General features: G+C 41.9%; 1 protein-coding gene across 4 annotated transcripts in view; it reads left to right on the top strand.

The window, feature by feature from the left end:
* Positions 1 to 25,875, top strand: part of LOC117371683 (low-density lipoprotein receptor-related protein 1-like) — a 258,778-nt gene that overhangs the window by 146,895 nt on the left and 86,008 nt on the right. For all 4 annotated transcript variants that reach the window (XM_055222032.1, XM_033967384.2, XM_055222034.1 and 1 more), the window contains 5 exons: positions 4,265 to 4,462; positions 14,873 to 15,077; positions 16,192 to 16,356; positions 18,679 to 18,923; positions 20,687 to 20,818. In XM_055222032.1, the coding sequence (XP_055078007.1) occupies positions 4,265 to 4,462; positions 14,873 to 15,077; positions 16,192 to 16,356; positions 18,679 to 18,923; positions 20,687 to 20,818 (945 nt within the window). The remainder of the gene's footprint in view (positions 1 to 4,264; positions 4,463 to 14,872; positions 15,078 to 16,191; positions 16,357 to 18,678; positions 18,924 to 20,686; positions 20,819 to 25,875) is intronic.

Below are 25,875 nucleotides of genomic sequence, written 5' to 3'. Positions count from 1 at the left end.
GTATGAGGGTCCCTCGCCTGTTTTTTGGGCTAAAATTTAAAGGACTGGTGTGTTGAACTGTATTTGCTCTCACAGTTTTAGGAAAGGTGCTACATTCACAACTGAACCTGCGATTTCCAGAGTCTAAACCTGCAGATGGAGGGACACATACAGGGTTTTCTCAGTGTATGGACTGTATTTTGACTGTGTAAACTGTAGCCGCAGAGACCCTGATTCATGATTGTCTGCAGGTGCTGGGTTTTAGGTAGTGAGGATATAGATTAGAGACGGTCCTTTTAGGTTTCAACCAAACCAAATGAGAGACACATGTGAGGCTCATTCTGCTTCTGATTGGATAATCATCATGAGAATCCATAGACCAAATTATAACTTTTGACGTGTCCAGCTTTTGTAAGTAAGAATCGTCCTTTTTAAACACACTGTACCTGATTTCACATGAGTGTGATTGACAGGTGGATTACTCAGTCAGGGACATGCATGGTCTGTTCATATCTTGAGTTACGGGAACAAAAGTGAAATAAAAAACCCAGGATCATGTAGAGCAGGTTAATATGAACATTTAAGAGCAAATGACGAGTCTGAGAGCAGCATTTACAAAGAGAGGGGACACAGTTTTCTAATGTAAAGTGAATTGGAGCCAGAGTTGATGGAGCCGAAAGTGCGCCCATGATCACTTCCTATTTGGAACATGGTTGTTAGCGGGTTTGCTATGTCCATTTATATACACAGTCCATGGAAATAAACAAATCTGATTGGACGATCACATTTGGCTCTTGAGACGTGACGGAGGGCGTGGTGACCAGACTCGTATCAATCTGTATAATGAAAACACAGAGACATCATTCTAGTCTTGACAGGCAAATTGAAAATGTGGATTCACTGCCTGCTGCATCCTGAAAAATGGAGACAGATACGGTATGAAAATGGGATGTGGTTGTTTACATAAGCTGGTGAGTCAGGTCCAAAGGCAGCACAAAAACAAGCCCGGATCAGAGAATAGGTTTCTCAGGCTCCTGTTGTTTCATGAATACAGATCGGCTGAAGCGACAATGAATTATTAATGTAGAACCAAGTGTCCATTTAAATATCTTTTGTTCAAGCTCCACAAGGAGAAATAAGGCAGACCAAATGTTTAAACTTTTCTTCTCATTTTCTCAAGTTTAAGTTATTATTATTTAAATGATTCCCATACATTTTTGGTACCACCCAGATATTTCGCTGGACCGGGGCTAAAACTGGACCAGGACTAAAACTGGTAGCAAGAACTAAACCAGAACTAGACCAGGACCGAACCAGGACCAAACCAGGACTAAACAAGGGTGCCATATCATGACAAAATAAAGACTAAACCAGGACTAAACCAGGACTAAACCAGAACTAAACCAGGCGATTACAATTAAAGAAGCACTAGTTTGTAACTTGCGGAGGGTCTTCTACCAGCTTGTTTCCATGGAGATATACTGTATTTGCTTTGCCTAGACTTCCACAATATGGCTTTAAGCTTATCTATGTCTAAGGAGAAAACAACGGGGGACATCACAAGGCCAACATACAAGTCAGATCTATGCAAAAGTGATCCCACTCAAATGAATGCATGTTTTACCAGATCATCTGCATATGATAAACATCTTGTCATAATATGGAACATTTCAAGGCAAGAAATGACATCTCTATTGTGTCAGATCCATAGACTGGACATAGCTAACCTGTCTGTCAGACTTGTCATTTTGGTCTTAAAATGTTTGTATGAACCCGCTCTACATGATCCTGGTGTTTTTATTTGGGTATTGTGTCTGTAAATCAAGATATGAACATTAATAACAGACAAATCAAACGCTTACTTTACCTGAGGTCGCTCCAGCTATTGTTAGCAACAGGTTTGAGAAGGGGTATTAACTTTGGCGTACTCCAGATTGGCTCTTTGGTTGCTATGATACTCGTGACTCAGATTTCCAAATATGAAACTAACTGCTAGCCTCGATTGGCTTCATTTGGCCTTAGACAAACGCAATGGGTGACGTCACACTCACTTACGTCCACTTTTTTATACAGTGTATGGTCAGAAAACGTAACCAGTAACACCAGAAAAGTTACATAGTGCTCCTTTAAGTAACTACGTAGTAATGATTAAGTAATTGTTTATGGGCTAAATAAAAATGATTAGAAGCCATACTATCACATGTGTATCATTAAACGTTATCTCCAACATTTTAATTAAGAGTCCTACACAGGTCCAAACCCATTGACCATTATAATATTAAACTGTACTTTCCTCTCCCATCACGGCTCAGTCAGTGTTGAATCTGCAGATTAAACTGGTGCAGCCGCCTGTGAGCCGCAGATAATTCATATTTACACAGATTTTAATTAACTGGGATTACAGATTTAAACCAGGCTTTTGTTTAAGCCTGGCGTCGCTGTATCATATTTACTGTACAGCAGAGAGAACACCAGCCACCGTGTAATAAACTAATTAACCAAATGTAATTATTACTGGGGAAGTTAGCTAGCAATATAACTAACTATATGAGTCAGTGTTGTCTGTCTCAATCCATGAAGACCAACACAAACACAAAATGAGCTAGGATTTTAATATTTGTAGCATAGTTAAGGGTTTGAGTTAATATAATATAAAAACGAATTGAAAACACTGAGTAATAGGCTCCGTGTATGGTAGCACGCTAGCTAGCTCACTGTCTCAAAGCTAACAGTCACTTTTATTAAAATCATAAAATATAAAATAAACAATTCAAACTAATAAAAAAAAGACTACCCAATTATTTTTATATGTAGAATATTTCAGTTTGTGGTGTTGTTTTAATATTTATTATGCCTCAAAGTTAGCATTAGCATTAGCATTGGGACATTTTGTCAGTGACATCCACCCGCAGCTCCCTGTCCACTGTCTGACCCTAACCTTTGACCCCTGACCCCTAACCCGAGCTCCCTGTCCATTGCCTCATCTTTAAATATTTATTTATTTTAGCGTGACTCGGCAAAAGGTGGTCCAATGAAATATTATGTGTGTGACCTTTTTTTTTCGTGGTGACTTTTTTTTTGGCCAGGCAGTGTAACTTAATACAATTTGGATTTTTTGGGGGGGGGTTTGTATTTAAATGAACCCTATGTAAGACTTGTAACACCGCTTTTCTAACACTGATTTATTCTTTATTACGAAATCAGTGGAAATTATGCCACATTTATTTATGTTTAATTTGGTTTTTAGGTTCTCAAAATGATTATCCAATCAGAAAGCAGAATGAGCCTCACATGAACCTCTCATTTGGGTTTCCAGTTTCAATACAGAAATCCAGGTGGAGTAAACATAAAATGCAGTAAATCATTAATCAGTGTCAGTGCAGCCACTGTGTGTGAATGCATGACCTTTCCACATGCAGAGAAAAATGTGTCTGTGTCCTCTATCTTCAGGTTTAGACTTTTTAAAACAGTACAAGCGCAGGCTACATACAGCTCCTTTAAAATTATAGAACTTAAAGGGCCCATATTACACTATTGTCTGATCTATGTTATAATGTAGTTTCCTCATCACAAACAGATCTGGAGTTGTGTTTTTTTCATTCACACATGTTTAACACAAACATTGCATATTTAGGCTGAGTTCTTCTCTCAAACTGTAAACACTCCATCACCACCTTGTGATGTCATGTGGTAATACAGGAAGTGCTCCACTGTGTTTTTGAACTCCATACACCTTCACTAGAATCATTTGGATCATTTCAGCCCTGAAATTGTCAGTCTCTACAGAACAAAAGATGAAAAGAGCTGTTAACTTGAAAACTACCACTTCATGACATCACAAGGTGGAACAGAGCATTTTGAGCTTTGGAGATGTTACAAACTAATAATAAAGTGTCACTCAAACATGTGTGAATGAAAGAATACACAACTCCAGGTCTGTTTTTGAGGAGGTAAAAGCGTTATAACATCTCAGCTCACAAGAGTAAATTTTTTGTAATATAGGAGTTTTAAAAATGACTCTGGTGGTCCAGGTTCTTAAAATTAAGATTAAATCATACATTTATAGAACAAAAATAGTTTAAATCAACTTAATAATTATGAATATAGCATCAACTTATTGCCCTGACAAAATTACTTTACGGAGATCTAGATATGAAACCTCCCTTTGGTCTTGGGATTCTTTCTTTTCTAATACAAAGACATTTTTTATTTTTTTTATTTACAAATTGCAACATTTTGGATTTTTATTGTACTAAAATCTGAATCGTATCCATTTTTCCTCCAGACCCGTTTAAGCCGTTCATCATTTTCTCAAACCGACACGAGATCCGCAGAATCGACCTACACAAAGGAGAGTTCAGTGTCCTGGTGCCCGGCCTGAGGAACACCATCGCTTTGGACTTCCACCTCAGCCAGAGCGCCCTCTACTGGACCGACGTGGTGGAGGACAAGATCTACCGCGGGAAGTTGTCGGAGAACGGAGGTGAGGGTTTGAGAATGTCTGGGTGAATTATGCAAAATCACCTTTTTGGAGCTTTCTACAACGTTTGAGTAATTTGGTGATCTCTCCCAGGCCATATCTGAACCCTCCTGAAGGTTAGCTGTACGATTCTGTCCAATGCTCCGCCCACAAGCCTACCTCACCCATGCTCCCACACGACAAATCTCTATAAATATTCAAAAGTAGAATACAAAACAATAGACTACAACTGCACAAACCTGATTATAACAATACAGAGCGCTATCACATTAAAATCGGTGTGATTGTAATGTGATAGCGCTCTGAAGGGGGAGTGACTTAGCAGAGAGATGAAAGGGAGGGATGATTCAGAGCATCAAAAACTAAAGTGAAACTGATTAAACACGTTAATCTGTTGTTTTTCAGCGAATACAACATTTTCAAAACAATAAAAGGAAACATTGTGATCTAAGTATGTTAAGTATTAGCAGTTAATACCCCATAGATGTAAATACCTCCTCTTTAATACCCCATAGAAGTAAAAAACCTCCTCTTTAAAGTGCATTTTAATGATTTTCCAATTAGGACTTAGTTTGGTGGGATAGTACCTGTGCTAAATATTGATCAAAGTTTTACAAGTGGCAGTTTGGAAGAAAAGTACGACAACAGAGGAAGTAGAGGAGAGATCTAAAATGGAAGACCTCTACCATTGTTATCAATCCAGAAAATTCAATTCAAATGCAGGAACAGTTTACTCACAAAGATCGCATTTTCCGTCACTTTAAACCCTTATTAAACATTATGGTTGCCAGGTAACCATTATGGACATCTGTTGCCCGAGTCCAACCAGGAAGTAAAGTTTTTAGCTTCACCAAAATAAAAACAAGCTCTAGGCACAATTCCATGCAATGCGCTGTAAAATTAGCTATCTGTGAAAAGAACTTATATTGAAGATGACATTTTGTTAGATGAGAACCATATGGAAGCAATGGCCTGTGAGAATCATCTTTGCTATGTAAGCATTTAGTCGGGTGAGGACCATATGGAGGCAGCCTATTCTTCATGTGCCATTGTTCAACATCAGGTATAGATTCTCCAACTATTGTCTTGTTTTTGTCATATATATTAAGAGTGACAATGGGTAAGCATTTGTTAGTGCATTTACCCACCAACGTGAAGGTCAGTGGTTCAATCCTGACTCCAAATAGTGCATACTGCTGTTGTGTCCTTGGGCAAGACACTTCACCCACCTTTCCTGCATTTGAATGTGTTGTGTCAGTAGGATTTGTAGAGGTTTTTGTACAGTTTGTCATGGGCACAGATTGGTAGCCACATGTCTGTCAGTCCACCCAGGGCAGCTGTGGTTGCTGAATTATATAATCAGTGTATTTAATAACATAGCAGGTTGTGTTCACATTTGAGTTTAATGATGTCCACAAAAGTTGAACACAAACATCCCATATTTATCCACCTTTTAACTGAGAGCAATCATATATCTGGGGTTGAATAATGGCATAACGTCTGGGGGAACAAAGATACAGACTCGGAGTAAGGTTTAACAGTTTTTTACAAACAAGACAGTGTGAATGCCGGTTGGAGGAGCGGGTAGTAGGAAGCTGGGTCGGAGGCGGAGGTGCTTGAACCGGTCGGAGGCGAAGGTGCAAGGGGTCCAAGAAACGGGATCTGGCGAAAAACGAGAAACACCAACTGAGTACTGTGACCATAACCACAAAAAACAGACTGAGCCACGCAAATACAAAAGAATACACTACAACTTCACAAACTGAAGAATGTGCAGTAGTTTTATTAGCGGGATGCGTGACAGTTGTGTTGTGATAGCGCTCTGAACAGGGAGTGACTTAAGCAAAGGGAGAGAGGCTCAAAGCTTCAAAAACAAAAGTACCGTAAATTTCGGATTATAAGCCGCTACTTTTTTTCCACGCTTTGAACCCTGCGGCTTTTACAGCAGTGCGGCTTATATATGGAATTTTACTGGATAACGGACCCTGGGGGGCGCTCTCTAGCTGTAAACGTAAAAGTGAGACAGACGTGGGGAAAGATTCTGCTCTGAAGAATTCACTAGTTTTGATTTTGAACGATCATTTTGCGCATCATGAAATGGATATGATGCAGTTTTTAAGATAAAGAAACAGAAAGGAAACAGAGCAGGGGTCGGCCTTTAACACGCAAAGAGCCATTTGGACCCACTTTCCACATAAAATAAAACACTGGGAGCCGCAAATACTTTTTGACATCTAAAATGAAGATAACACTGTATAATAACAATAATGTAACGGAATAATGTAGGTTTTATTTTCACGGACAAGCCTTCTACACGTGGCAGATAAATATGGCAAAAACAACTTAAGTGCATTAAAAAAATACAACTCACCAAACCGCTGCATCAGAGGGAGCCCTGCGCTGATTATGTGATTATGTCTACTCTACTCCGCAGTTTCTTTAAAAAAAACAACAACAAAAAAACTCGTAGCGTATCGTTTAATCCCAGGTGCTTATTCTCCATGTGCCAAAGCAGTTTTGAAGGTTTCATTGCCTTATTTGCTTTTCCCGTATGTTACGCAGAGCGGACTCTGTGCGTGAGTCACCTGTAGCGACAAACCCAGATTTTAAGTAGGCATTGTCTGTTAAATTTATCTTTCTTTTTCTTGGAGGTCGTAGTCTCTTCTTCTGGCTCCTCAGTTGTCCTTTTCCCCTTTGTTAAAAAGATCTCCAAAGACTTTTGTTTTGGCTCATTTTCACTCGCCTGTGGCTCTACTTTTGTGCGTCGTGTCTGATGTGTTATACGTGATACGTCACCGCGGAGACAAGAGCAGATAATATACTTGCTACTACATCAAATAGATTTCTGTGGCGATTTCCAGCAGGATTTTCATGATAAATCTACGGACGAGCTTATTAGTGTGTCATTAGGGACGGGCCAAAGTTGCTCCTGACCCCTGTGCGCACAACGTCTGAAAATCAGGGCTCTTTACGCAGGACTGAGCTGTGTCTGTGTTAGTTCCCAAGCCACGCAGAGCCGCAGTATGAGGCGGAAAGAGGCGCATGCGGCTCCGGAGCCGCGAGTTGCCGACCCCTGAAATAGAGCCACTGCACGTAAGCTCGACATCAATGAATCCAACTTGGTCAATGTAAAAAGACGACAAAAGTTTTCAGAGGAAATAAAAGCAGATTTTCCGTGTTGGTGCAGCTTTATTTTCTAAACCTGCAGATGTGTTCATCCCGTGTTGTTGTCGTGTTGGTGCCAATTTTCAGGCACAGTTTAAAAAAAAGCGTGTCGGTGCACCGTCTTTCTGTGTAAATATCTCATGTTACAATATGAAAACCTGCGGCTTTTATTCAGGTGCGGCTTATATATGTACAAAATTGATTTTCTCTTCAAATTTAGCTGGTGCGGCTTATATCAAGGTGCGCTCTGTAGTCCGAAATTTACGGTAAAACTGTGAATACTGCTTTTGGCGAGTATAGCAATTTCAAAACAATAAAAGGAAACATGGTGATCTAAATATGTTCTGTGTAGAAGAAGTGTAATACCGCCTCTTTAAATCGATGAACAGTTTTAGAACAGATTGTAGTACATTGTGTTGAAAAGGGTCTGGGCTCTCCATTATTTCGATACAAGTGCCTTTGTGGAGGTCCTATTGTTGCAAGTTATAATCTCTGCTTTGAAAATTGGATTAATCCTTTGCAGATCAGATTAAATCCAAGCCACTTATGAACATGCACATGATTATTTTTGTAAATTAAAAGACTTTTTCACCAGTTGCTATGAGAATAATGAGATTTTAGTTTAGTCATAATTTAAATCAGACCCATACTGCGACATAGACTTTCAGAGCTTTTAACCATGTTCTAGTTGTTTCTTCTCACTGGGCCTCAGAAGTTGTTTTTGGAGTGATTCATATTTGAGTAATTTTTAATCACTTATTATTAAGACGCCATTTTGCAGATCAACCCCCGTTTTCACCTCCACTGGTACACGCCCACTGTGACGTACTTTCTTTGCTATTCGTTTTATTTTCTTAGTCGCCATTTTCTAACACAGAATTCAGCAAATTTGTTTCTTTTATTGAGTTGTTTTAGATGAATATTGTGATTTAAAATGGGTAAATTATGACATAATGAGCCATGAGTGTCAGAGATGAGAGCTATAGAGACACAAGCACAATATGTCTGCTTTAAAAACAAGCCCTGACGTCTCTGTGTAAACTATTGAAATGACTGTAGCTGCTGCCACTTGAAGCGTTCTGATTCTACACACTCACAACGAGACAAACGAGGCGTCTATTATACTGTTTTTAATTATGTGTTTTTAATCTGCTCTCTTTAACACAACTCATTCAAAACACGGCAGCCATTGTTCTCGGAGTAGCTTCACTTCAAATCCTCGTTATAGCACAGCCCAAAGTATTATGTAAAATCGACTTTTTAGAGCGCTCTCAGCCCTCTCCAAGTTGTATTTAAAGTGATTCATGGTTTGAGTAATCTTTATTCTCACATATTCAAGATGTCATTGCTCTGATCAACTCCCCTTTTCCCTCCGCTGCTGCATGATTATAGATTAGAGCTATAGAGCAGACACAAGCACAGTATGTCTCCTTTAGATGACAGGTAAACTGAACCAGCTCACTGCAAACTTAAGGCTGCGTTCACTTATTCTGATTTGCTTTTGGTTTGAGTTTAGTCCTGATGGAGAGTTTGTTTGGTCCTGTTCTAGTCCTGTTCTAGTCCTGGTTTACTCCGGGTTTAGTCTTGGTTTTGTCAGGGTTTAGTCTGGGATTAGTCCTGGTTTAGTCCTGATTTAGTGCAGTTTTAGTCCTGGTTTAGTCCAGGTTTAGTTCTGGTTTAGTCCTGGTTTAGTCCTGGATTAGTCCTTGTTTAGTCCTTGTTTAGTCCTGGTTTAGTCTTGATTTAGTCCAGGTTTAGTTCTGGTTTAGTCCTGGTTTAGTCCTTGTTTAGTCCTGGCTTAGTCCTGGTTTAGTCTTGATTTAGTCCTGGTTTAGTTCAGGTTTAGTCCTGGTTTAGTCCTGGTTTAGTCCTAATTGAGTCCTGGTTTAGTCCTGGCTTAGTCCTGGTTTGGTCTGGGTTTATTTTAGGTTTAGTCCTGGTTTAGTCCTTGTTTAGTCCTGGTTTAGTCTTAATTGAGTCCTGGTTTAGTCCTGGCTTAGTCCTGGCTTAGTCCTGGCTTGGTCCTGGTTTAGTTTTGGTTTAGTCCTGGTTTAGTTTTGGTTTAGTCCTGGTTTAGTCCTGGTTTAGTCCTGGCTTAGTCCAGGTTTAGCCCATCTTTAGTCCAGCTTTAGTCCAGGTTTAGCCTCAGTAGGGCTGCAGCTAACTATAATTTCAGTAGTCGAGAAGTCAAGTGATTATTTCTATTGTACACTGAGATTTTTAAAAACATTTTGTATTTTTGCCGTGTGTTTTAGCGTCTATAACATGGTCCAGTTAACAATTACTATTATCAAAATATGATTTCGATTATTTAAAGGCACACTATGTAACTTTTCTGATCATAGCTTTGACTCCATGCTGACTTTTTTGCTTTGCCTGTAATGTTCCTCAGTGTGACATTAAACTTATCCATTTGTCATTTAGTCATGAAGATCTTTTTATGTCTGAAAAATACCTTGAATAACATGCATTCTACTGAGAGCAGGGTTCCCTCTCCACAAATCCGACCTGTAACTGATGACGTGACTGGCCATGGAAACGAGCAGGTGATGGACACTCCACCAGAAAAGTTACATAGTGCACCTTTAAACTGTTATAAATATTCTGATGAATCACTGCAGCTCTAAGCCCCAGACCGTGTCATTAATACCCTCTTCATTTTTGATCTAACCTTCGCATTCATGTTTTCAGCTTCACATTTTGTTTTCTCTGCCTCCGTTTCGTCTGCAGTCCCTGTTTGTTCTGGGGGCAGTCTCTGTAATGACTCATCCTGATAATTAGTTCTGTCTGTGTGATTAGAGCGTTAAAGAGCTGTTCCTCAGACGCCTCATACAGACCGCGACAACGTGAGTAAACAAAGCCACTTCTGTTAATGAAACTGACCTCTGCGGGAACATTAACCCTATCCCGCAATGTAAAAAGACAATAAAACTCCTCACCCTGTAACTCTTTACCCTCTGCAAACCACACACTAGTCTCACGTGTTTCTTTGTGTGTGTTAGGTCAGTAGGGGACGACAGTAGCTCAGTTGGTAGAGTGTTTGTCCTCTGATCCAAAGGTTGGCAGTGCTGCTGTTGTGTCCTTGGGCAAGACACTTAACTCACCTGAACATTCCTTTTGTGTTTATTGGAAAATCTATCTTGCCCTGGGTTAAACTTGCTACACAGACTTAGAGATGCATAATAATTCTATGAGCTTTTGCCACGTCTCCTGTTGACCGAGTCTAGTACAGAGAGGAGGAGCCAAGATCACTGTAGTTTTTATTGTTGATTGGACGAATAATTCCAGAAAATCATCATCTAGAGTTTGTAAGAGAGAGGGATAGATGCTGCGGCCTGATCAGAGCGAGGGAGGAGAGCGAGGGCAGGCGGTACCACACACAAGAGACAGGAGGGAGGGGAAACGGAACTTTTAGTCAGATTATGCAGATGAAAATAATACAACCAACCAACATGAAAAAAACCCAAAACACAACATTACAGACAGAGGTTTTACTGTTTAATATTTAATAATCTGCGTACCACTTACTACTGCTATTAATACATGACCTTTTCTATTATTTTACTACATGTTAAAGGGCACATATGACGCTATTTTCTGATCTATGTTATGATGTTTTCTCATCACAAACAGACCTGGAGTTGTGTTTTGTTTCATTCACACATGTATGACACACAAATCGTAAATGCAAAATATTTAGGCTGAGCTCTTCTCTCAAACAGAAAACACTTTGTTCCACCTTGTGATGTCATCATGTGGTAATACAGGAAGTGCTCCACTGTGTTTTTAAACTCCACACACCTTCACTAGAATCATTTGGATGATTTCAGATTTTGGAGTTGCCAATCTCTACTGAAGTAAAGCTAAAAGGAGCTGTTAACTTGAAAACTACCACTTCATGACATCACAAGGTGGAACAGAGCATTTTGGGCTTTGGAGATGTAACAGACTAATAATAAAGTGTTACTCAAACATGTATGAATGAAACAAAACATAACTCCAGGACTGTTTTGGAGGAGGGAACATTATAACATGACTTAAATCTCACGAGTCACTTTTGCGTAATATAGAACCTTTACTTCTAGAGACTCAGTTTGTATATAAACTCAACATTATAGTTACTGTGTTTGCATTGGCGTTTTCTTTCACTCTTTCAGATTCTGTGATGTTTTTATACATTGTTGACTTTCCAGTTCTCTCAAACAGCATTGGTGTGTTTAGATGACTTTCTCAGCGTTGAGCTTTGCATTTAAACAAGCGCTAAACAGTGAAGCGGAGCAGAAATCCAATCTGTTACAGTGAGTCTGGGAGATTTGCCGTTGGCTCCGTCTCTTTCAAAAGCTTTTATTCTCACATTTCGTAATAATGTTTGAATTAATCATAAAGTGCCACAAGCAAAGTTTATTTTGTGAAGCAGAAAGTTGAAATATTAGCCCAAGATTCTTCTTCAGATTTAAACAAAGACTAATTACTCAAAAGAGAAATTCATATGAAACCAATGAATGAAACTAATCAACATGATTTTTAGGTTAAATGTTACAGTGAGAACAATTCGAGAGCTTGGATCAAATGGTAAGTGGGGAAAAAAATCATAGTTTTTATTATGACAACAACAGTAATTGAATATTGATGGTAGAGGGCACTGTTTCATACCCATATAATGCAGACAGAGGACCCATATAATGCAGACAGAGGACCCATAAAGTGCAGACAGAGGACCCATACAATGCAGACAGAGGACCCATACAATGCAGACAGAGGACCCATAAAGTGCAGACAGAGGACCCATAAAGTGCAGACAGAGGACCCATACAATGCAGACAGAGGACCCATATAATGCAGACAGAGGACCCATAATGTGCAGACAGAAGACCCAACGAGTGCAGACAGAGGACCCATAATGTGCAGACAGAGGACCCAACGAGTGCAGACAGAGGACCCATATAATGCAGACAGAGGACCCATAGAGTGCAGACAGAGGACCCATAATGTGCAGACAGAGGACCCAACGAGTGCAGACAGAGGACCCATACAATGCAGACAGAGGACCCATACAATGCAGACAGAGGACCCATACAATGCAGACAGAGGACCCATACAATGCAGACAGAGGACCCATATAATGCAGACAGAGGACCCATATAATGCAGACAGAGGACCCATAGAGTGCAGACAGAGGACCCATCGAGTGCAGACAGAGGACCCATACAATGCAGACAGAGGACCCATACAATGCTACAGAGGACCCATACAATGCAGACAGAGGACCCATACAATGCAGACAGAGGACCCATAATGTGCAGACAGAAGACCCAACGAGTGCAGACAGAGGACCCAACGAGTGCAGACAGAGGACCCATATAATGCAGACAGAGGACCCATAGAGTGCAGACAGAGGACCCATAATGTGCAGACAGAGGACCCAACGAGTGCAGACAGAGGACCCATATAATGCAGACAGAGGACCCATAGAGTGCAGACAGAGGACCCATATAATGCAGACAGAGGACCCATAATGTGCAGACAGAAGACCCAACGAGTGCAGACAGAGGACCCAACGAGTGCAGACAGAGGACCCATATAATGCAGACAGAGGACCCATATAATGCAGACAGAGGACCCATAGAGTGCAGACAGAGGACCCATATAATGCAGACAGAGGACCCATAGAGTGCAGACAGAGGACCCATAGAGTGCAGACAGAGGACCCATAAAGTACAGACAGAGGATCCATAAAGTGCAGACAGAGGACCCATAGAGTGCAAAAATGCCTATTATCTGACCACATAATACTAAAATTACATTGTGTACTGCTCTTCAATTAGGAAACCTGTCAAGAAACCTAGAGCTGTCATTCTTTATATACATATTTTGTTAAATTAAAGCTGCGCTATGTAACTTTTTTAGTTGAGGGTCTGCTACCTGATTATTTCCATAGAGATGCTACTGTTTTACTTCGAATGTCTCAGTCAGAGGAGTCAATGGGGGGGACAAAGGGGTCTGTTGTCCCAGGGTTTTAGGGACCTAGAAATGGATGCTCCTCCTATAAATTTATGTTAGAGGGGGGCCCATGTGAGGCTTCTCAACCTGGACCCCAGAATTTCTGCAGATGGACCTGGACATTGTATATACTTCTACATCTTGTTCAACTTCAGCATCACTGTTTAGACAATAAACAAGAACATAAGAATAAAAACAACAGTAAAAAGATCATTTCAGTTAAATAAAAATAGTGCGATGAGAAAATATGGTGCAGCAGCGTCGTTAAAAAAACGTCATTCCATTATTGTTTATTTCAAAGACCAGTGACTTCCATGGAGACGAGCAGGTAAAGTCACGACTCGATTATGTCTGTGGAGAGGTGACCCCGTTCTCAGTAAAATGCAATGTTATGTTTGAGCTCTGGAAATTAGAGTGAATGCAGTGCTGGTTACATAATGCTTTCCTGTACTATTGATGGGCCATATTGTTTTTGTAGTTGTTATTTTGCAAATTTCACAACATCTTACACATAATCTTCCTCAGCAAACTCCCATTGACGGATACCTCTCTCTCCTCCTCTGTCTCCTCCCCATCTCCTTCTCTCCTCTTTCTCCTCTTTCTCTCCCTTCTCCTCCCCCTCTCCACTCTCCTTCTCCTCTCCTCCTTGACCTCCTCTTCCTCTGTTCTACTCGTTTCCTTTCCCTTTCTCTCCTCCTCATTTTCTCTCTTCTTCACTCCTTCTCATCTCTTCGTGATCACCTATCGCTCCGCCTCTCCCCTTCTCCTCCTCTCTCCTCTCCTGTCTCCTCTCTCCTACTCCTCCTCCTCCTCTTTTCTACCCCTCCTCTCTATGCTCCTCTTCATCTCCTCTCTTTCCTCTCCTATCTCTCTCCTGTCTCTCTGCTCCTCTCTCTCTTCTCCTCTTGTCCTCTCCTCTCTCTCACCTCCTGTCCTCCTTCTCTCTCCTCCTCTATCTCCTCTCTTTCCTCTCCTCCTCTTCTCTCCTTCTCCTCCTTTTCCCCCTCTCCCCACTCCTCTATTCTCTCCTCCTCCCCTATCCTTCTCTATCTCTCTCCTCCTCTCCTCCCCTGTCTCCTCTCTCTTTCCTCTCTCTCCTCTCCTCTCTCTCGCCCCCCATCCTCCTCCTCTCCTCTCTTCCTCTGTCTCCCCTCTCCCCTCTCTCTTCTTCTCCCTCTCTCCTCCTTCTCTCTCTCTCTCTTTCTCCTCCTCCTCTCCTCCTTCCCTCCTCTCCTCTCCTCTCCACAGCTCTGACCAGTTTTGACGTGGTGATCCAGTACGGTCTGGCCACCCCCGAGGGTCTGGCGGTGGACTGGATCGCGGGGAACATCTACTGGGTGGAGAGTAACCTGGACCAGATCGAGGTGGCCAAACTGGACGGGACCATGAGGACCACTCTGCTGGCTGGAGAAGTGGAGCACCCGAGAGCCATCGCACTGGACCCACGGGACGGGTGAGGGGCATGTGAGGGGCGGGGACGGGGGGGGGGCGAGGGGTGTATAGCATTTTAAAAGGCCTATATTGCACTATTTATGTTCTGTCTTTTCCTAACTTTGAAGCTACAGCTAATATTGAAACTCGTCAGTGCACTAGTGGATATTGGAGACTTTCTATTGACAATTTAATCTGTACAAAATAAAAAATAAAGATATATAAAAAAAAAAGCAAGAACATAAGCAGTTCAATTGAGGCTAAAACAGCTGTTAACCTTAAAACTACCACTGAATGACATCACAAGATGAAACAGAGCATTTTGAGCTTTGGAGATGCAAACAGCCTAATAATCCAGGATGACTCAAACTTGTGTGAATGAAACAAAACACAATTCCAGGTATGTTTTTGATGATGTAACGACATTATAAAATTACTTAAAGCTCACATGAGTAAATTCTGTGTGATATAGAAGCTTTAACTCCTGATTTATACGTATACACAGTTTACAGGAAGTTACTGTCATGGAGATTCAATTAGCTCAAAAGTAAACAGAGACGGTGTACTCTAGATGTTTACTTTCTTTTTACCATCAGTACTGGACCCATAGACATGAGCACGGGTTAATACGAACATTTTAAGACCAAATTGACAAGTCTGACGCAGCAGTTACAGAGAGAGGGGACACAGTTTTCTATTGTAAAGTGAATCGAAGGTGGAAATGATCCACCCGGAAACATGCCCATGATCACTTCCTATTTGGAACACGGCAGCTAGCAGGTTAGCTATGTCCATTTATATAAACACACTAGGGTTAAAACATGTAAAATTGCTCAAAATTAGCCCATAAATATGCCGTTATATCACTTTATACTGTTATTTGGAAGTATAAAGTTGTTGTTTTTTTTTTCATTTTCATTCTTCTTGCAGTGTTTTTTTGTTATAAATATTCAAATTTTGCAAGTTGGAATAATTTAAACCCCAACAATTCCCAACATCTCACATCTGGTCTACACAGTTTAATTAAACAACTTTTACTGAGACTTTACTGTTTGCCAGATTTTAAAAAGAACATATTTTGAGATAGGACGATTGCATAAACACATTTTGAGTCCTGTTATGTTTGTGTTGTTTAGAATCCTGTTCTGGACGGACTGGGACGCGAGCATGCCCAGGATCGAGGCTGCGTCGATGAGCGGACAGGGCCGGAAAACCATCCATAAAGAAACAGGAAACGGAGGCTGGCCCAACGGACTCACTGTGGACTACCTGGAACGCAGAATACTCTGGATCGATGCCAGGTCTGACACGAGGCACCTCAGGCATCTCCATATAAGAGAAATACATAAAAAACATTACTTAAAATACTTACATAGAGTTATGAGTAGTCTTTCTGTCCCTAGAACATTTGATTTGCTGCATCATTGTCTGCAAGTATATCAGGCCAGTCACAATAACACAGGATATGTCCTTATTCACTAAAAAGAAATACGCTTACAAATTTGAGTTCTAATGTAGATTTGGTTTGGTCCCATTCTAGTCCTATTCTAGTCCTGTTCTAGTCCTTTTTTAGTCCTATTCCAGTCCTGTTGTAATCCTGTTGTAGCCCTTTTCTAGTCTTGTTGTAGTCCTGTTTTAGTCCTGTTCCAATCCCGTTGTAGTCCTGTTGTAGCGCTTTTCTAGTCCTGTTGTAGCCCTATTGTAGTCATGTTCTAGTCTAGTTGTAGCCCCGTTGTAGCCCTGTTCTAGTCCTGTTGTAGCCCTGTTGTAGTCCTGTTCTTGTCCTATTGTAGTCTTGTTCTTGTCCTGTTCTAGTCCTGTTGTAGACCTGTTCTAATCCCGTTGCAGTCCTGTTCCAATCCCATTGTAGTCCTGTTGTAGCCCTTTTCCAATCTTGTTGTAGCCATGTTGTAGTCCTGTTCTTGTCCTGTTGTAGTCCTATTCTAATCCCGTTGTAGTCCTGTTCTAATCCCACTGTAGCCCTGTTATAGCCCTGTGGTAGTCCTGTTGTAGCCCTGTTGTAGCCCTTTTCTAGCCCTGTTGTAGCTCTGTGGTAGTCCTGTTGTAGCCTTGTGGTAGTCCTGTTGTAGTCCTGTTGTAGCCCTATTGTAGTCCTGTTCTAGTCCTGTTGTAGCCCTGTGGTAGCCCTGTGGTAGTCCTGTTGTAGCCCTGTTGTAGCCCTTTTCTAGCCCTGTTGTAGCCCTGTTCTAGTCCTGTTCTAGTCCTGTTGTAGCCCTGTGGTAGTCCTGTTGTAGTCCTGTTGTAGCCCTGTGGTAGTCCTGTTGTAGTCCTGTTGTAGCCCTGTTGTAGCTCTTTTCTAGTCCTGTTGTAGTGCTGTTGTAGTCCTGTTGTAGCCCTGTTGTAGCCCTGTTGTAGTCCTGTTCTAGTCCTGTTGTAGCCCTGCTGTAACCCTTTTCTAGTCCTGTTCTAGTCCTGTTGTAGCCCCGTTGTAGTCCTGTTCTAGTCCTGTTGTAGCCCTGTTGTAGCCCTTTTCTCGTCCTGTTGTAGCGCGGTTGTAGTCCTGTTGTAGCCGTGTTGTAACCCTTTTCTAGTCATGTTGTAGCCCTGTTGTAGTCCTGTTCTAGTCCTGTTGTAGCCCTTTTCTAGTCCTGTTGTAGCGCTGTTGTAGTCCTGTTCTAGTCCTGTTGTAGCCGTGTTGTAACCCTTTTCTAGTCATGTTGTAGCCCTGTTGTAGTCCTGTTCTAGTCCTGTTGTAGCCGTGTTGTAACCCTTTTCTAGTCATGTTGTAGCCCTGTTGTAGTCCTGTTCTAGTCCTGTTGTAGCCCTTTTCTAGTCCTGTTGTAGCGCTGTTGTAGTCCTGTTGTAGCCCTGTTGTAGTCCTGTTCTAGTCCTGTTGTAGCCCTATTGTAGCCCTTTTCTAGTCCTGTTGTAGCGCTGTTGTAGTCCTGTTCTAGCCCTGTTGTAGCCCTGTTGTAGTCCTGTTCTAGTCCTGTTGTAGCCCTGTTGTAACCCTTTTCTAGTCCTGTTGTAGCCCTGTTGTAGTCCTGTTTTAGTCCTGTTGTAGCCCTGTTGTAGCCCTGTTGTAGCCCTTTTCTAGTCCTGTTGTAGCGCTGTTGTAGTCCTGTTGTAGCCCTGTTGTAGTCCTGTTGTAGCCCTGTTGTAGTCCTGTTGTAGTCCTGTTCTAGTGCAGGTTTAGTTCTGGGTTTAGTTCCAGTTTAGTTCTAATTTTGATAATGTCATCCTACAATTGTGAAGGGACGTTTGCCCTGTCTCCTCACTGCAAGACGGGCCTGTGTTTGATTCCATAGATAGATATGTTTAATGCCATACTATGGAATATTCCAGGCAAAGCAATAACTTCTCCATGGAGACAAGTAGGATTTTCACAGAAACTCCACCAGAAAAGGTAATAAAATAATAATGCATTGGATTTATGTAGTACTTTTTGGAAACTCCAAGGCGCTGCACAGAGTTATTCAGTCTGATGGACGTGAGGCTGCCAGTCTGCACCATTGGCCCCTCCCCTTCTGTCTATACTTTTATTTTTACAGACTGATTTCGATGCTTCTGACAACCCTGATACTACATAGTTACGCACAAAAGTTACCCTGTGTACTTTTATATAAATGTAAATATTGTATTTACATTTCTATTTTCTACAGATCTGACGCCATCTACTCGGCGAAGTACGACGGCTCCGGTCTAATTGAGGTCCTGAGGGGGCATGAGTACCTGTCGCACCCGTTCGCAGTGACCATGTACGGGGGCGAGGTGTACTGGACCGACTGGAGAACCAACACTCTGGCTAAAGCAAACAAATGGACGGGAAGCAACGTGACTGTGGTGCAGAGGACCAACACACAACCCTTTGACCTGCAGGTGTACCACCCCTCCCGGCAGCCGCAGGGTAAGGAAACATGACATCAGATTGACCTTATTCCACCACGCCCACTAAACCACGCTTTCTTTGTAGTAGGACTTCCAGTTAAATGCAAATCCTGTTCCTTTCAGTGGAGAACTTGGGAAAAGTTTTGCCGCTAAAATATTATATAAAGTAAAATAGTTTGTGTCAAATGTTCAATGTTTCTGTGCAACAACAAGTCAACACTGCACCGATTCTCTGGAGGCTTTAAAACGTCCCTATAGAACTTATTTGCTGTCAAAATCGGCAGCTCCATACAAAATAATACAACCCAAATGCCGATGGCGGCGCTCACGGCAACTTCCTGAAAAACTGTGTATGGTGGAGTTCAGCTTTTAATTTTTTTCATTTATTTAAGAAGTGAAAGAAACGTTTAAATCTGTCAACTGGACAAAAAGTTCATCCACCTCCTATTTATAACTCCATCCTTAGACCTAAATCAAATCAGAAAGAAACAATAGGGCGAGCCAGTATGCTACAAGGCAGTATGCTAATAGGTGTGAAAGCACCATTAGGGGCCTGAATGATTATGCTAAATATGACTCAGGACACACTGGAGGGACTATGTCTGGCCTGAGAACACCAGAGTCCCACCAGAGGAGCTGGAGGACGTGCCCGGGGTGTGGGAAGTCTGGGAGTCCCTGCTTGGACTGCTGCCCACGCGACCCGGACCCGGATAAACAGAAGAAAAAAGATGGATGGATGAGTCAGGCACAGTTAACACTTGGTGTAGTTGAACAGACCGAGATAACAAACAGAAAATGTAAACAAACAGGTGTGTTAGTTTCAGTGTGTTTAGCTCCTTCCTTCGGACAGATATAAGGCAGTGTCCAGCAGTAATCTGACCAGAACTGAAGAAGTGGCTTGGATGAGTAGCCAAGCGAGTTCACTCCTACAACTTTTTGTCCAGTTGGCAGATTTTAAATGTTTCTTTTAGATCTGGACGACAGAGAGTTTACACAGACTTCATTTAAGATATAAAATAGTAAATAAATGAATGCTTTTTGTGTGAAATGGGGGCAGATATTACGTTTGCTCTGTTTGATTCACACAGTTCCAACTTATTGAATCTACACAGCTCTGTATTAAAGTGACATTACACAATATTAAGTGAGCAGTAGTAATACACACAATAAGGACAGCTGCAGTTGGTGAGTGCATCAGGTTTAGAACTAATGGAATATCTGTGAGTTAAAGCTGCACTATGTAACTTTTCTGGTGGAGGTTCTCCCACCTGCTTGTCTCCATGATGTTAATTCTTCACCTGGAATATTTCAGTGTATGGTATTAAACTTAACTATCTATGCCACCAAGCAAAGGCAGATCTATGGAGAGGAGACCCTGCTCTCATAATGTTTTTTTAATACCTGTAACTGGATAAATTCAAGCAGGTTTTATTTAATGCTCTAGTCTGGAACATTCCAAGCAAACCAATAACATCTCCAGAGAGACGAGAAGATGTGAGACAATCCACCAGTAATTTAATTTTAATTTTTCCAATTTATTCAAAAACAAAAGTTTAAAATACCTGAAACAATCACAACTTCTCAAAATAACTTAAAACAAACCAAGATTAATATTTTGAATTGAATTAATTTGAAGTCTTTTGCAGTGTGTCTACAGCATTTGATTAATATCCACGGATAAAACAAGTCCGTTATGGAAACCCAAAGCAAGAAACTTTCTGCCAGGCTCAAGAATCAAAATATTAACAGAAATTACACAAGTACTGTCTGTTTGTCCCTCAGCTCCAAACCCGTGTGCAGCTAAAGACGGAAAGGATCCATGTTCTCATCTGTGTCTCATCAACTACAACCAGACCTTCTCCTGCTCCTGCCCTCACCTCATGAAACTGGGACCAGACAGACGCACCTGCTACGGTAAAATACACAAATATACAAACTACTGTAAACTACTACACAACTACTACACAAACTACAACCAGACCTTCTCGTGCTCCTGCCCTCATCTCATGAAACTGGGCCCAGACAGACTCACCTGCTACGGTAAAATATTGAAAATACAGCTGCAACATTAATCACAATTTGAATGAGCACAGTTTGTAAATAGTAAAGGCTGCATTTTTGAAGTACTTACTGAAGTCTTATTGTGTATAAAAAACTGCTGATCCTGTGGTTCAGATCTGTACAAACATGATGGTGTGATTCTTGTATTAGTTTGTCAGTTCATATTTCAGTCTTTTGTCACCTCTTCTGGATGTGTTTAAAGACTAATTGCAATTGAAATGCCCCAAATCGTTGAGTCCGCCTCCAAACACAAACACACAAATACATAAACGCACAAACAAACACACAAACACTGAGTAGCTTTATGTGTGACTTTAATATGAAGAGACAGAGACGTTTCCTGCTGCTTATCTCTGCAAAACTGTCTGAATGAGGCTTTTATCTCATCCCTCTGCACAACTCCCCCCGTCTGTGTTTGAGAATGTGTGAAAGAGAGAGGAAGAGAAGGAAGGAGAGAGAGGGGGATAAACAGAGAGAGAGATCTGTGTGTGAATTTGTGAAAGACAACACAGAGAGGGAGGGAGGGAGGGAGGGAGGGAGGGAGGGAGGGAGGGAGGGAGTGGGGGAAAAAGAGAGAGATCTGTGTGTGTGTGTGTGTATGAAAGTGTGAAAGACAACAGAGAGAGGGAGGGAGAGAGAGGGAGAAGGGGAGAGAGGGAGAAGGGGAGAGAGGGAGGGAGAGGGAGGGAGGGACAGAGAGAGCGATATCTGTGTCTGAATGTGTGAAAGACAACAGAGGGAGGGAGAGAAGGAGAGAGAGAGTAGGGGAAAAGAGAGAGAGATCTGTGTGTGTGAATGTGTGAAAGACAACAGAGAGTGGGAGGGAGGGGGAGAGCAGGAGCAAGAGAGAGGGAGACAATGTTCAGCGGTGTTCAGTCGTGGTTGGTGGGTTGTGTTCAGTGGCGTTGGTGGGTTGTGTTCAGTGGCGTTGGTTGTGTTCATTGGTTTTGGTTGTGTTCAGTGGCGTTGGTGGGTTGTGTTCAGTGGCGTGGGTTGTGTTCAGTGGCGTTGGTTGTGTTCATTGGTTTTGGTTGTGTTCAGTGGCGTTGGTGGGTTGTGTTCAGTGGCGTGGGTTGTGTTCAGTGGCGTTGGTTGTGTTCAGTGGCGTTGGTTGTGTTCAGTGGCGTTGGTTGTGTTCATTGGTTTTGGTTGTGTTCAGTGGCGTTGGTGGGTTGTGTTCAGTGGCGTTGGTTGTGTTCAGTGGCGTTGGTTGTGTTCAGTGGCGTTGGTTGTGTTCAGTGGCGTTGGTTGTGTTGTGTTGACAGCTGTATCTCCTGGTTTGGTGTTGTGTGTTGAAGCTCAGATAACGTGTGTTGATTGTTGCTTTGTGGGTTTGAGATTCAGAGCAGCTCCATTATCCTCAGGCTAAAGCCACGAGAGCCTCACTCTGCCAGACCAGACACACACCAACTGTCATCAGGGCTCTTCTCCTCCTTTTTCTCTTTGACTCTCTCTTGCTCTCCTCTCTCTATCTCTTTCACATTCCCTCTCTCTCTTTCATGTTCTCTCTCTCCCTTTCTCTTTATGTCACCCTCCCTTTCTCTCTCATGGCTCTTTTACCCGCTCTTTCCCCTCCTTCCCCTCTCACTCTCCCTCCTTCCCTCCTCTCTTATTCCCTCCTTCTCTCCTTCCCTCTCTGCCTTGCTCCCTCCCTCCTCTCTCTTCTCTCTCCTTCTATCCTCTCTCTTCTTCCTCCTTCCCTCCCTCTTCTCTTCCTCCCTCTCTGTCTCCCTCTCTCTTCTCCATCCTCTCTCTTTTCTCTCCTCTCTCCTTTCCTCCCTCCCTTCCTTCCTCTTTCCCTCCCTCTTCTCCCTTCCTTCTCTCTCTGTCTCCCTCCCTCCCTCCTGCTCTTCCTCTCTTCCTCCTTTCCCCTCCCTCTCTCCTCCCTCCCTCCTGCTCTTCCTCTCTCCCTCACTTCTTCCTCTCCCCTCCCTCTTTCCTCTCTCTTCTCCCTTCCTCCCTCTCTCCCTGCCTCCTCTCTCTCCTCTCTCCTTTCCTCCCTCCCTCCCTCCCTCCCTCCCTCCTCTCTCTTCTCTCTCCCTCTCCTCCCTCTCTCTGTCCCTCCTTCTCAGTGTCTCTGGCTCATGCATGTGTAATGTAAACGGCCTGAGTTCCTCCCCTCTCCTCTCTATGTCTCTGCTTCTCTCCTCGCTCCTCTCTACATCTCTCCCTCCCTCCTCTCTCTCCTCTCTCCTTTCCTTCCTCCCTCCCTTCCTCCCTCCCTCCTCTCTCTTCTCTCTCCATCTCCTCCCTCTCTCTGTCCCTCCCTCTCAGTGTCTCTGGCTCATGCATGTGTAATGTAAACGGCCTGAGTTCCTTCACTTGTTCTTTTGAGTTAATCCGGCTGCAGACCCACTGATCCCAGAGGAGTGATTGAATTTTTTTTTTCTTTTTTTCATTCAGAAGTAAAATGCATTTGACAGGTTTTCATGTTATTCAATTATGACTTGGTTTGGTGGGATAGAACCTGCGCTAAATATTTATCAGTCAAGTGTCAGTTTGAGGGGAAAAAACTTTGCCTCGCTAAATCCATATATCTGTGTCGTCACCGCAGAAAACTCCATCCAAAATGCAGAAGATTCATGCTCAGAGAAGACTTTTCTGACAGTTTAAACCTTCATTTAACAAAATAAAGACATGGCCGTTTATTTGTATTAGTCTAATCATAACTGTTGTTTATTAGACAATAGTCTCACAGCAGCACGCTAAGTAGCTCACTGTGTCTGACTTTTATTGAAATTGTAAAACATAAAATAAACAACCTGTTAAAAGGAGTATTTATTATGCCTCACAGTTAGCATTAGCGTTAGCATTGAGACACAAACATGTCTTTTTCTAAACACAAGTGTCTCTGGTGAAGTGTTAATTTTATTTGTGTAGTGTTTAACATGTTGTCAGTGACATCCACCTGCAGCTCCCTGTCCACTGTCTGACCCTAACCCCATAACCTCTGACCCCTGACCTCTAACCCACCTGCAGCTCCCTGTCCACTGTCTGTCCCTAACCCCATAACCTCTGACCCCTGACCTCTAACCCACCTGCAGCTCCCTGTCCACTGTCTGTCCCTAACCCCATAACCTCTGACCCCTAAATTATGGTTGCTAGGTAACATTTATAGAATTACCTCTACATGTGTCATATCTGCAGCTCATGTCCAACCAGGAAGTAAAATTATAAACTTAACGAAAATGAAAACATTCTTAAATTCTTAAATAGTATTATGTCACCTGTGTGTTTGTTAAATGAGTCTCTGACCTGTCAAACGCACTTTCAAATCCCTCTGGCCGTCGCTGCAGTCGGAGGCTTTCAGGCGTGTGACCCTGAGTTCAGAGACGAGTTAAACCCATAATTACGCTGCAGTTTTTGACGCGGTAATTTCCACATTTGGGTGAAGAGAGATGATGATGATGATGATGATGATGGAGATCGCTGGAGAGAGCAGATGATGGAGGGACACGACTGAGAACTTCAAATTGTTCTCACACATTTTCTACTCACAAAAATAAAGCAAAATGTATGACTATTTCCTTAAAAAATAATCAGATGTATTGTTGGACATAGATCGGACTCTGGGTCTTGATGGAGTTTTTCTATTGGGCAATTAATCGTTTTAGTTAGATTATAGTGATTTATATGGGACAACAGCAGAAAGGACAAGTTATTGAGTGAGTTAGCTAAAGATTTGGTGTTGTTTGATTAAACTTTAGGTAAATACATTAATTCCTTGTACTTTTTTCTGCATAAATAGTAGTTTTCATTCATATGCACAGATAAACAGAACCGTTTGAGCCTGAATTTAAACATTGTCAAAGTAGAGGCCTGTCTCACATCTTCAGGATTTCATGTTCAGCCCTGGTTTAGTCCTGGTTTAGTCCTGGTTTAGTCCTCCTCATGTGAGATGGTTCATGTGGCTCTAACATGTGGGAGATGTTCTTTGGTGCTGGTCCATGGAGAGACTTGTTCACTTCTTCTGCATTAAAGTCTATTCTCTGAGCCACAGGAGCCAGAGACCTGAGCACAGGACACATGTGTGAAGTACTTCCTGGTTCTAGTCAGGACCCGAGCAGCAGTGTTCTGGATGTACTGCATTTGTCTTAAGGCTTGTTTGGACATTAGTCAAACATACTGGAGACAAATGCATGGATAAGTCTCTCTAAGTCTGGATTTGACAGTTGACAGAGATTTTTTTAACATGTTTTTAGGTGGTAAAAAACTGCAGATTTTATTGATTTGATGTGGCTGTTAAAGTTCAAGTCTGAGTCCATTATTACCCCTAGATTTCTAGCCTGATTTGAAGATTTTAGAGAGAGAGACTGGAGGTGACTGCTAACACGTTCTCTGTCTGTGGCCAGTGATGACTTCGGTCTTGTCTGAGTTTAGCTGGAGAAAGTTGTTTTGCCTCCACACACTGATCTGGTGGATGCAGTGGCAGAGTGAATCCACTGGTCCAGAAAGGTTCATGTCTGTTCTGTGAATGGGATTTTTTTAATATCTAGTTTTGACACAAGATTTAGTATCGATTAGTATGTGATTTTTGATACTTTCCACAACCCTATTTGATCTGTAATCTGTTAGAAAAGCTAAGGGTAACTTTAATTTACCTAAAACAAATTCAAACATGTTTTCTAGCCCTAAACCAGCGGTCTCCCAACCTTTTTTTTTTTTTTTTTTTTTTTTTTCCAGTGAGCTACCATTTCAAAACAATTATGCCAGAGAGCTACTAATTTTAAATATTTTATATATTTTATAATGTCTGCAAGAAACTGAGCTAATTTAAGAGGCACAGTAAGCCTAGATGGGGTACAGTTGTATGTCTATAAAACATAAACCATTATCCATTTATTAGTGCACAAGTTAGGCATAAAAAAGATGCATGTATGGTGATAATTGGCACTTAATTAACCACATTT

This window comes from Periophthalmus magnuspinnatus, chromosome 5 (assembly GCF_009829125.3).
Source record: "Periophthalmus magnuspinnatus isolate fPerMag1 chromosome 5, fPerMag1.2.pri, whole genome shotgun sequence".
NCBI classification, from domain to species: domain Eukaryota; kingdom Metazoa; phylum Chordata; class Actinopteri; order Gobiiformes; family Gobiidae; genus Periophthalmus; species Periophthalmus magnuspinnatus.
This window is presented reverse-complemented; position numbering and strand designations above follow the sequence as displayed.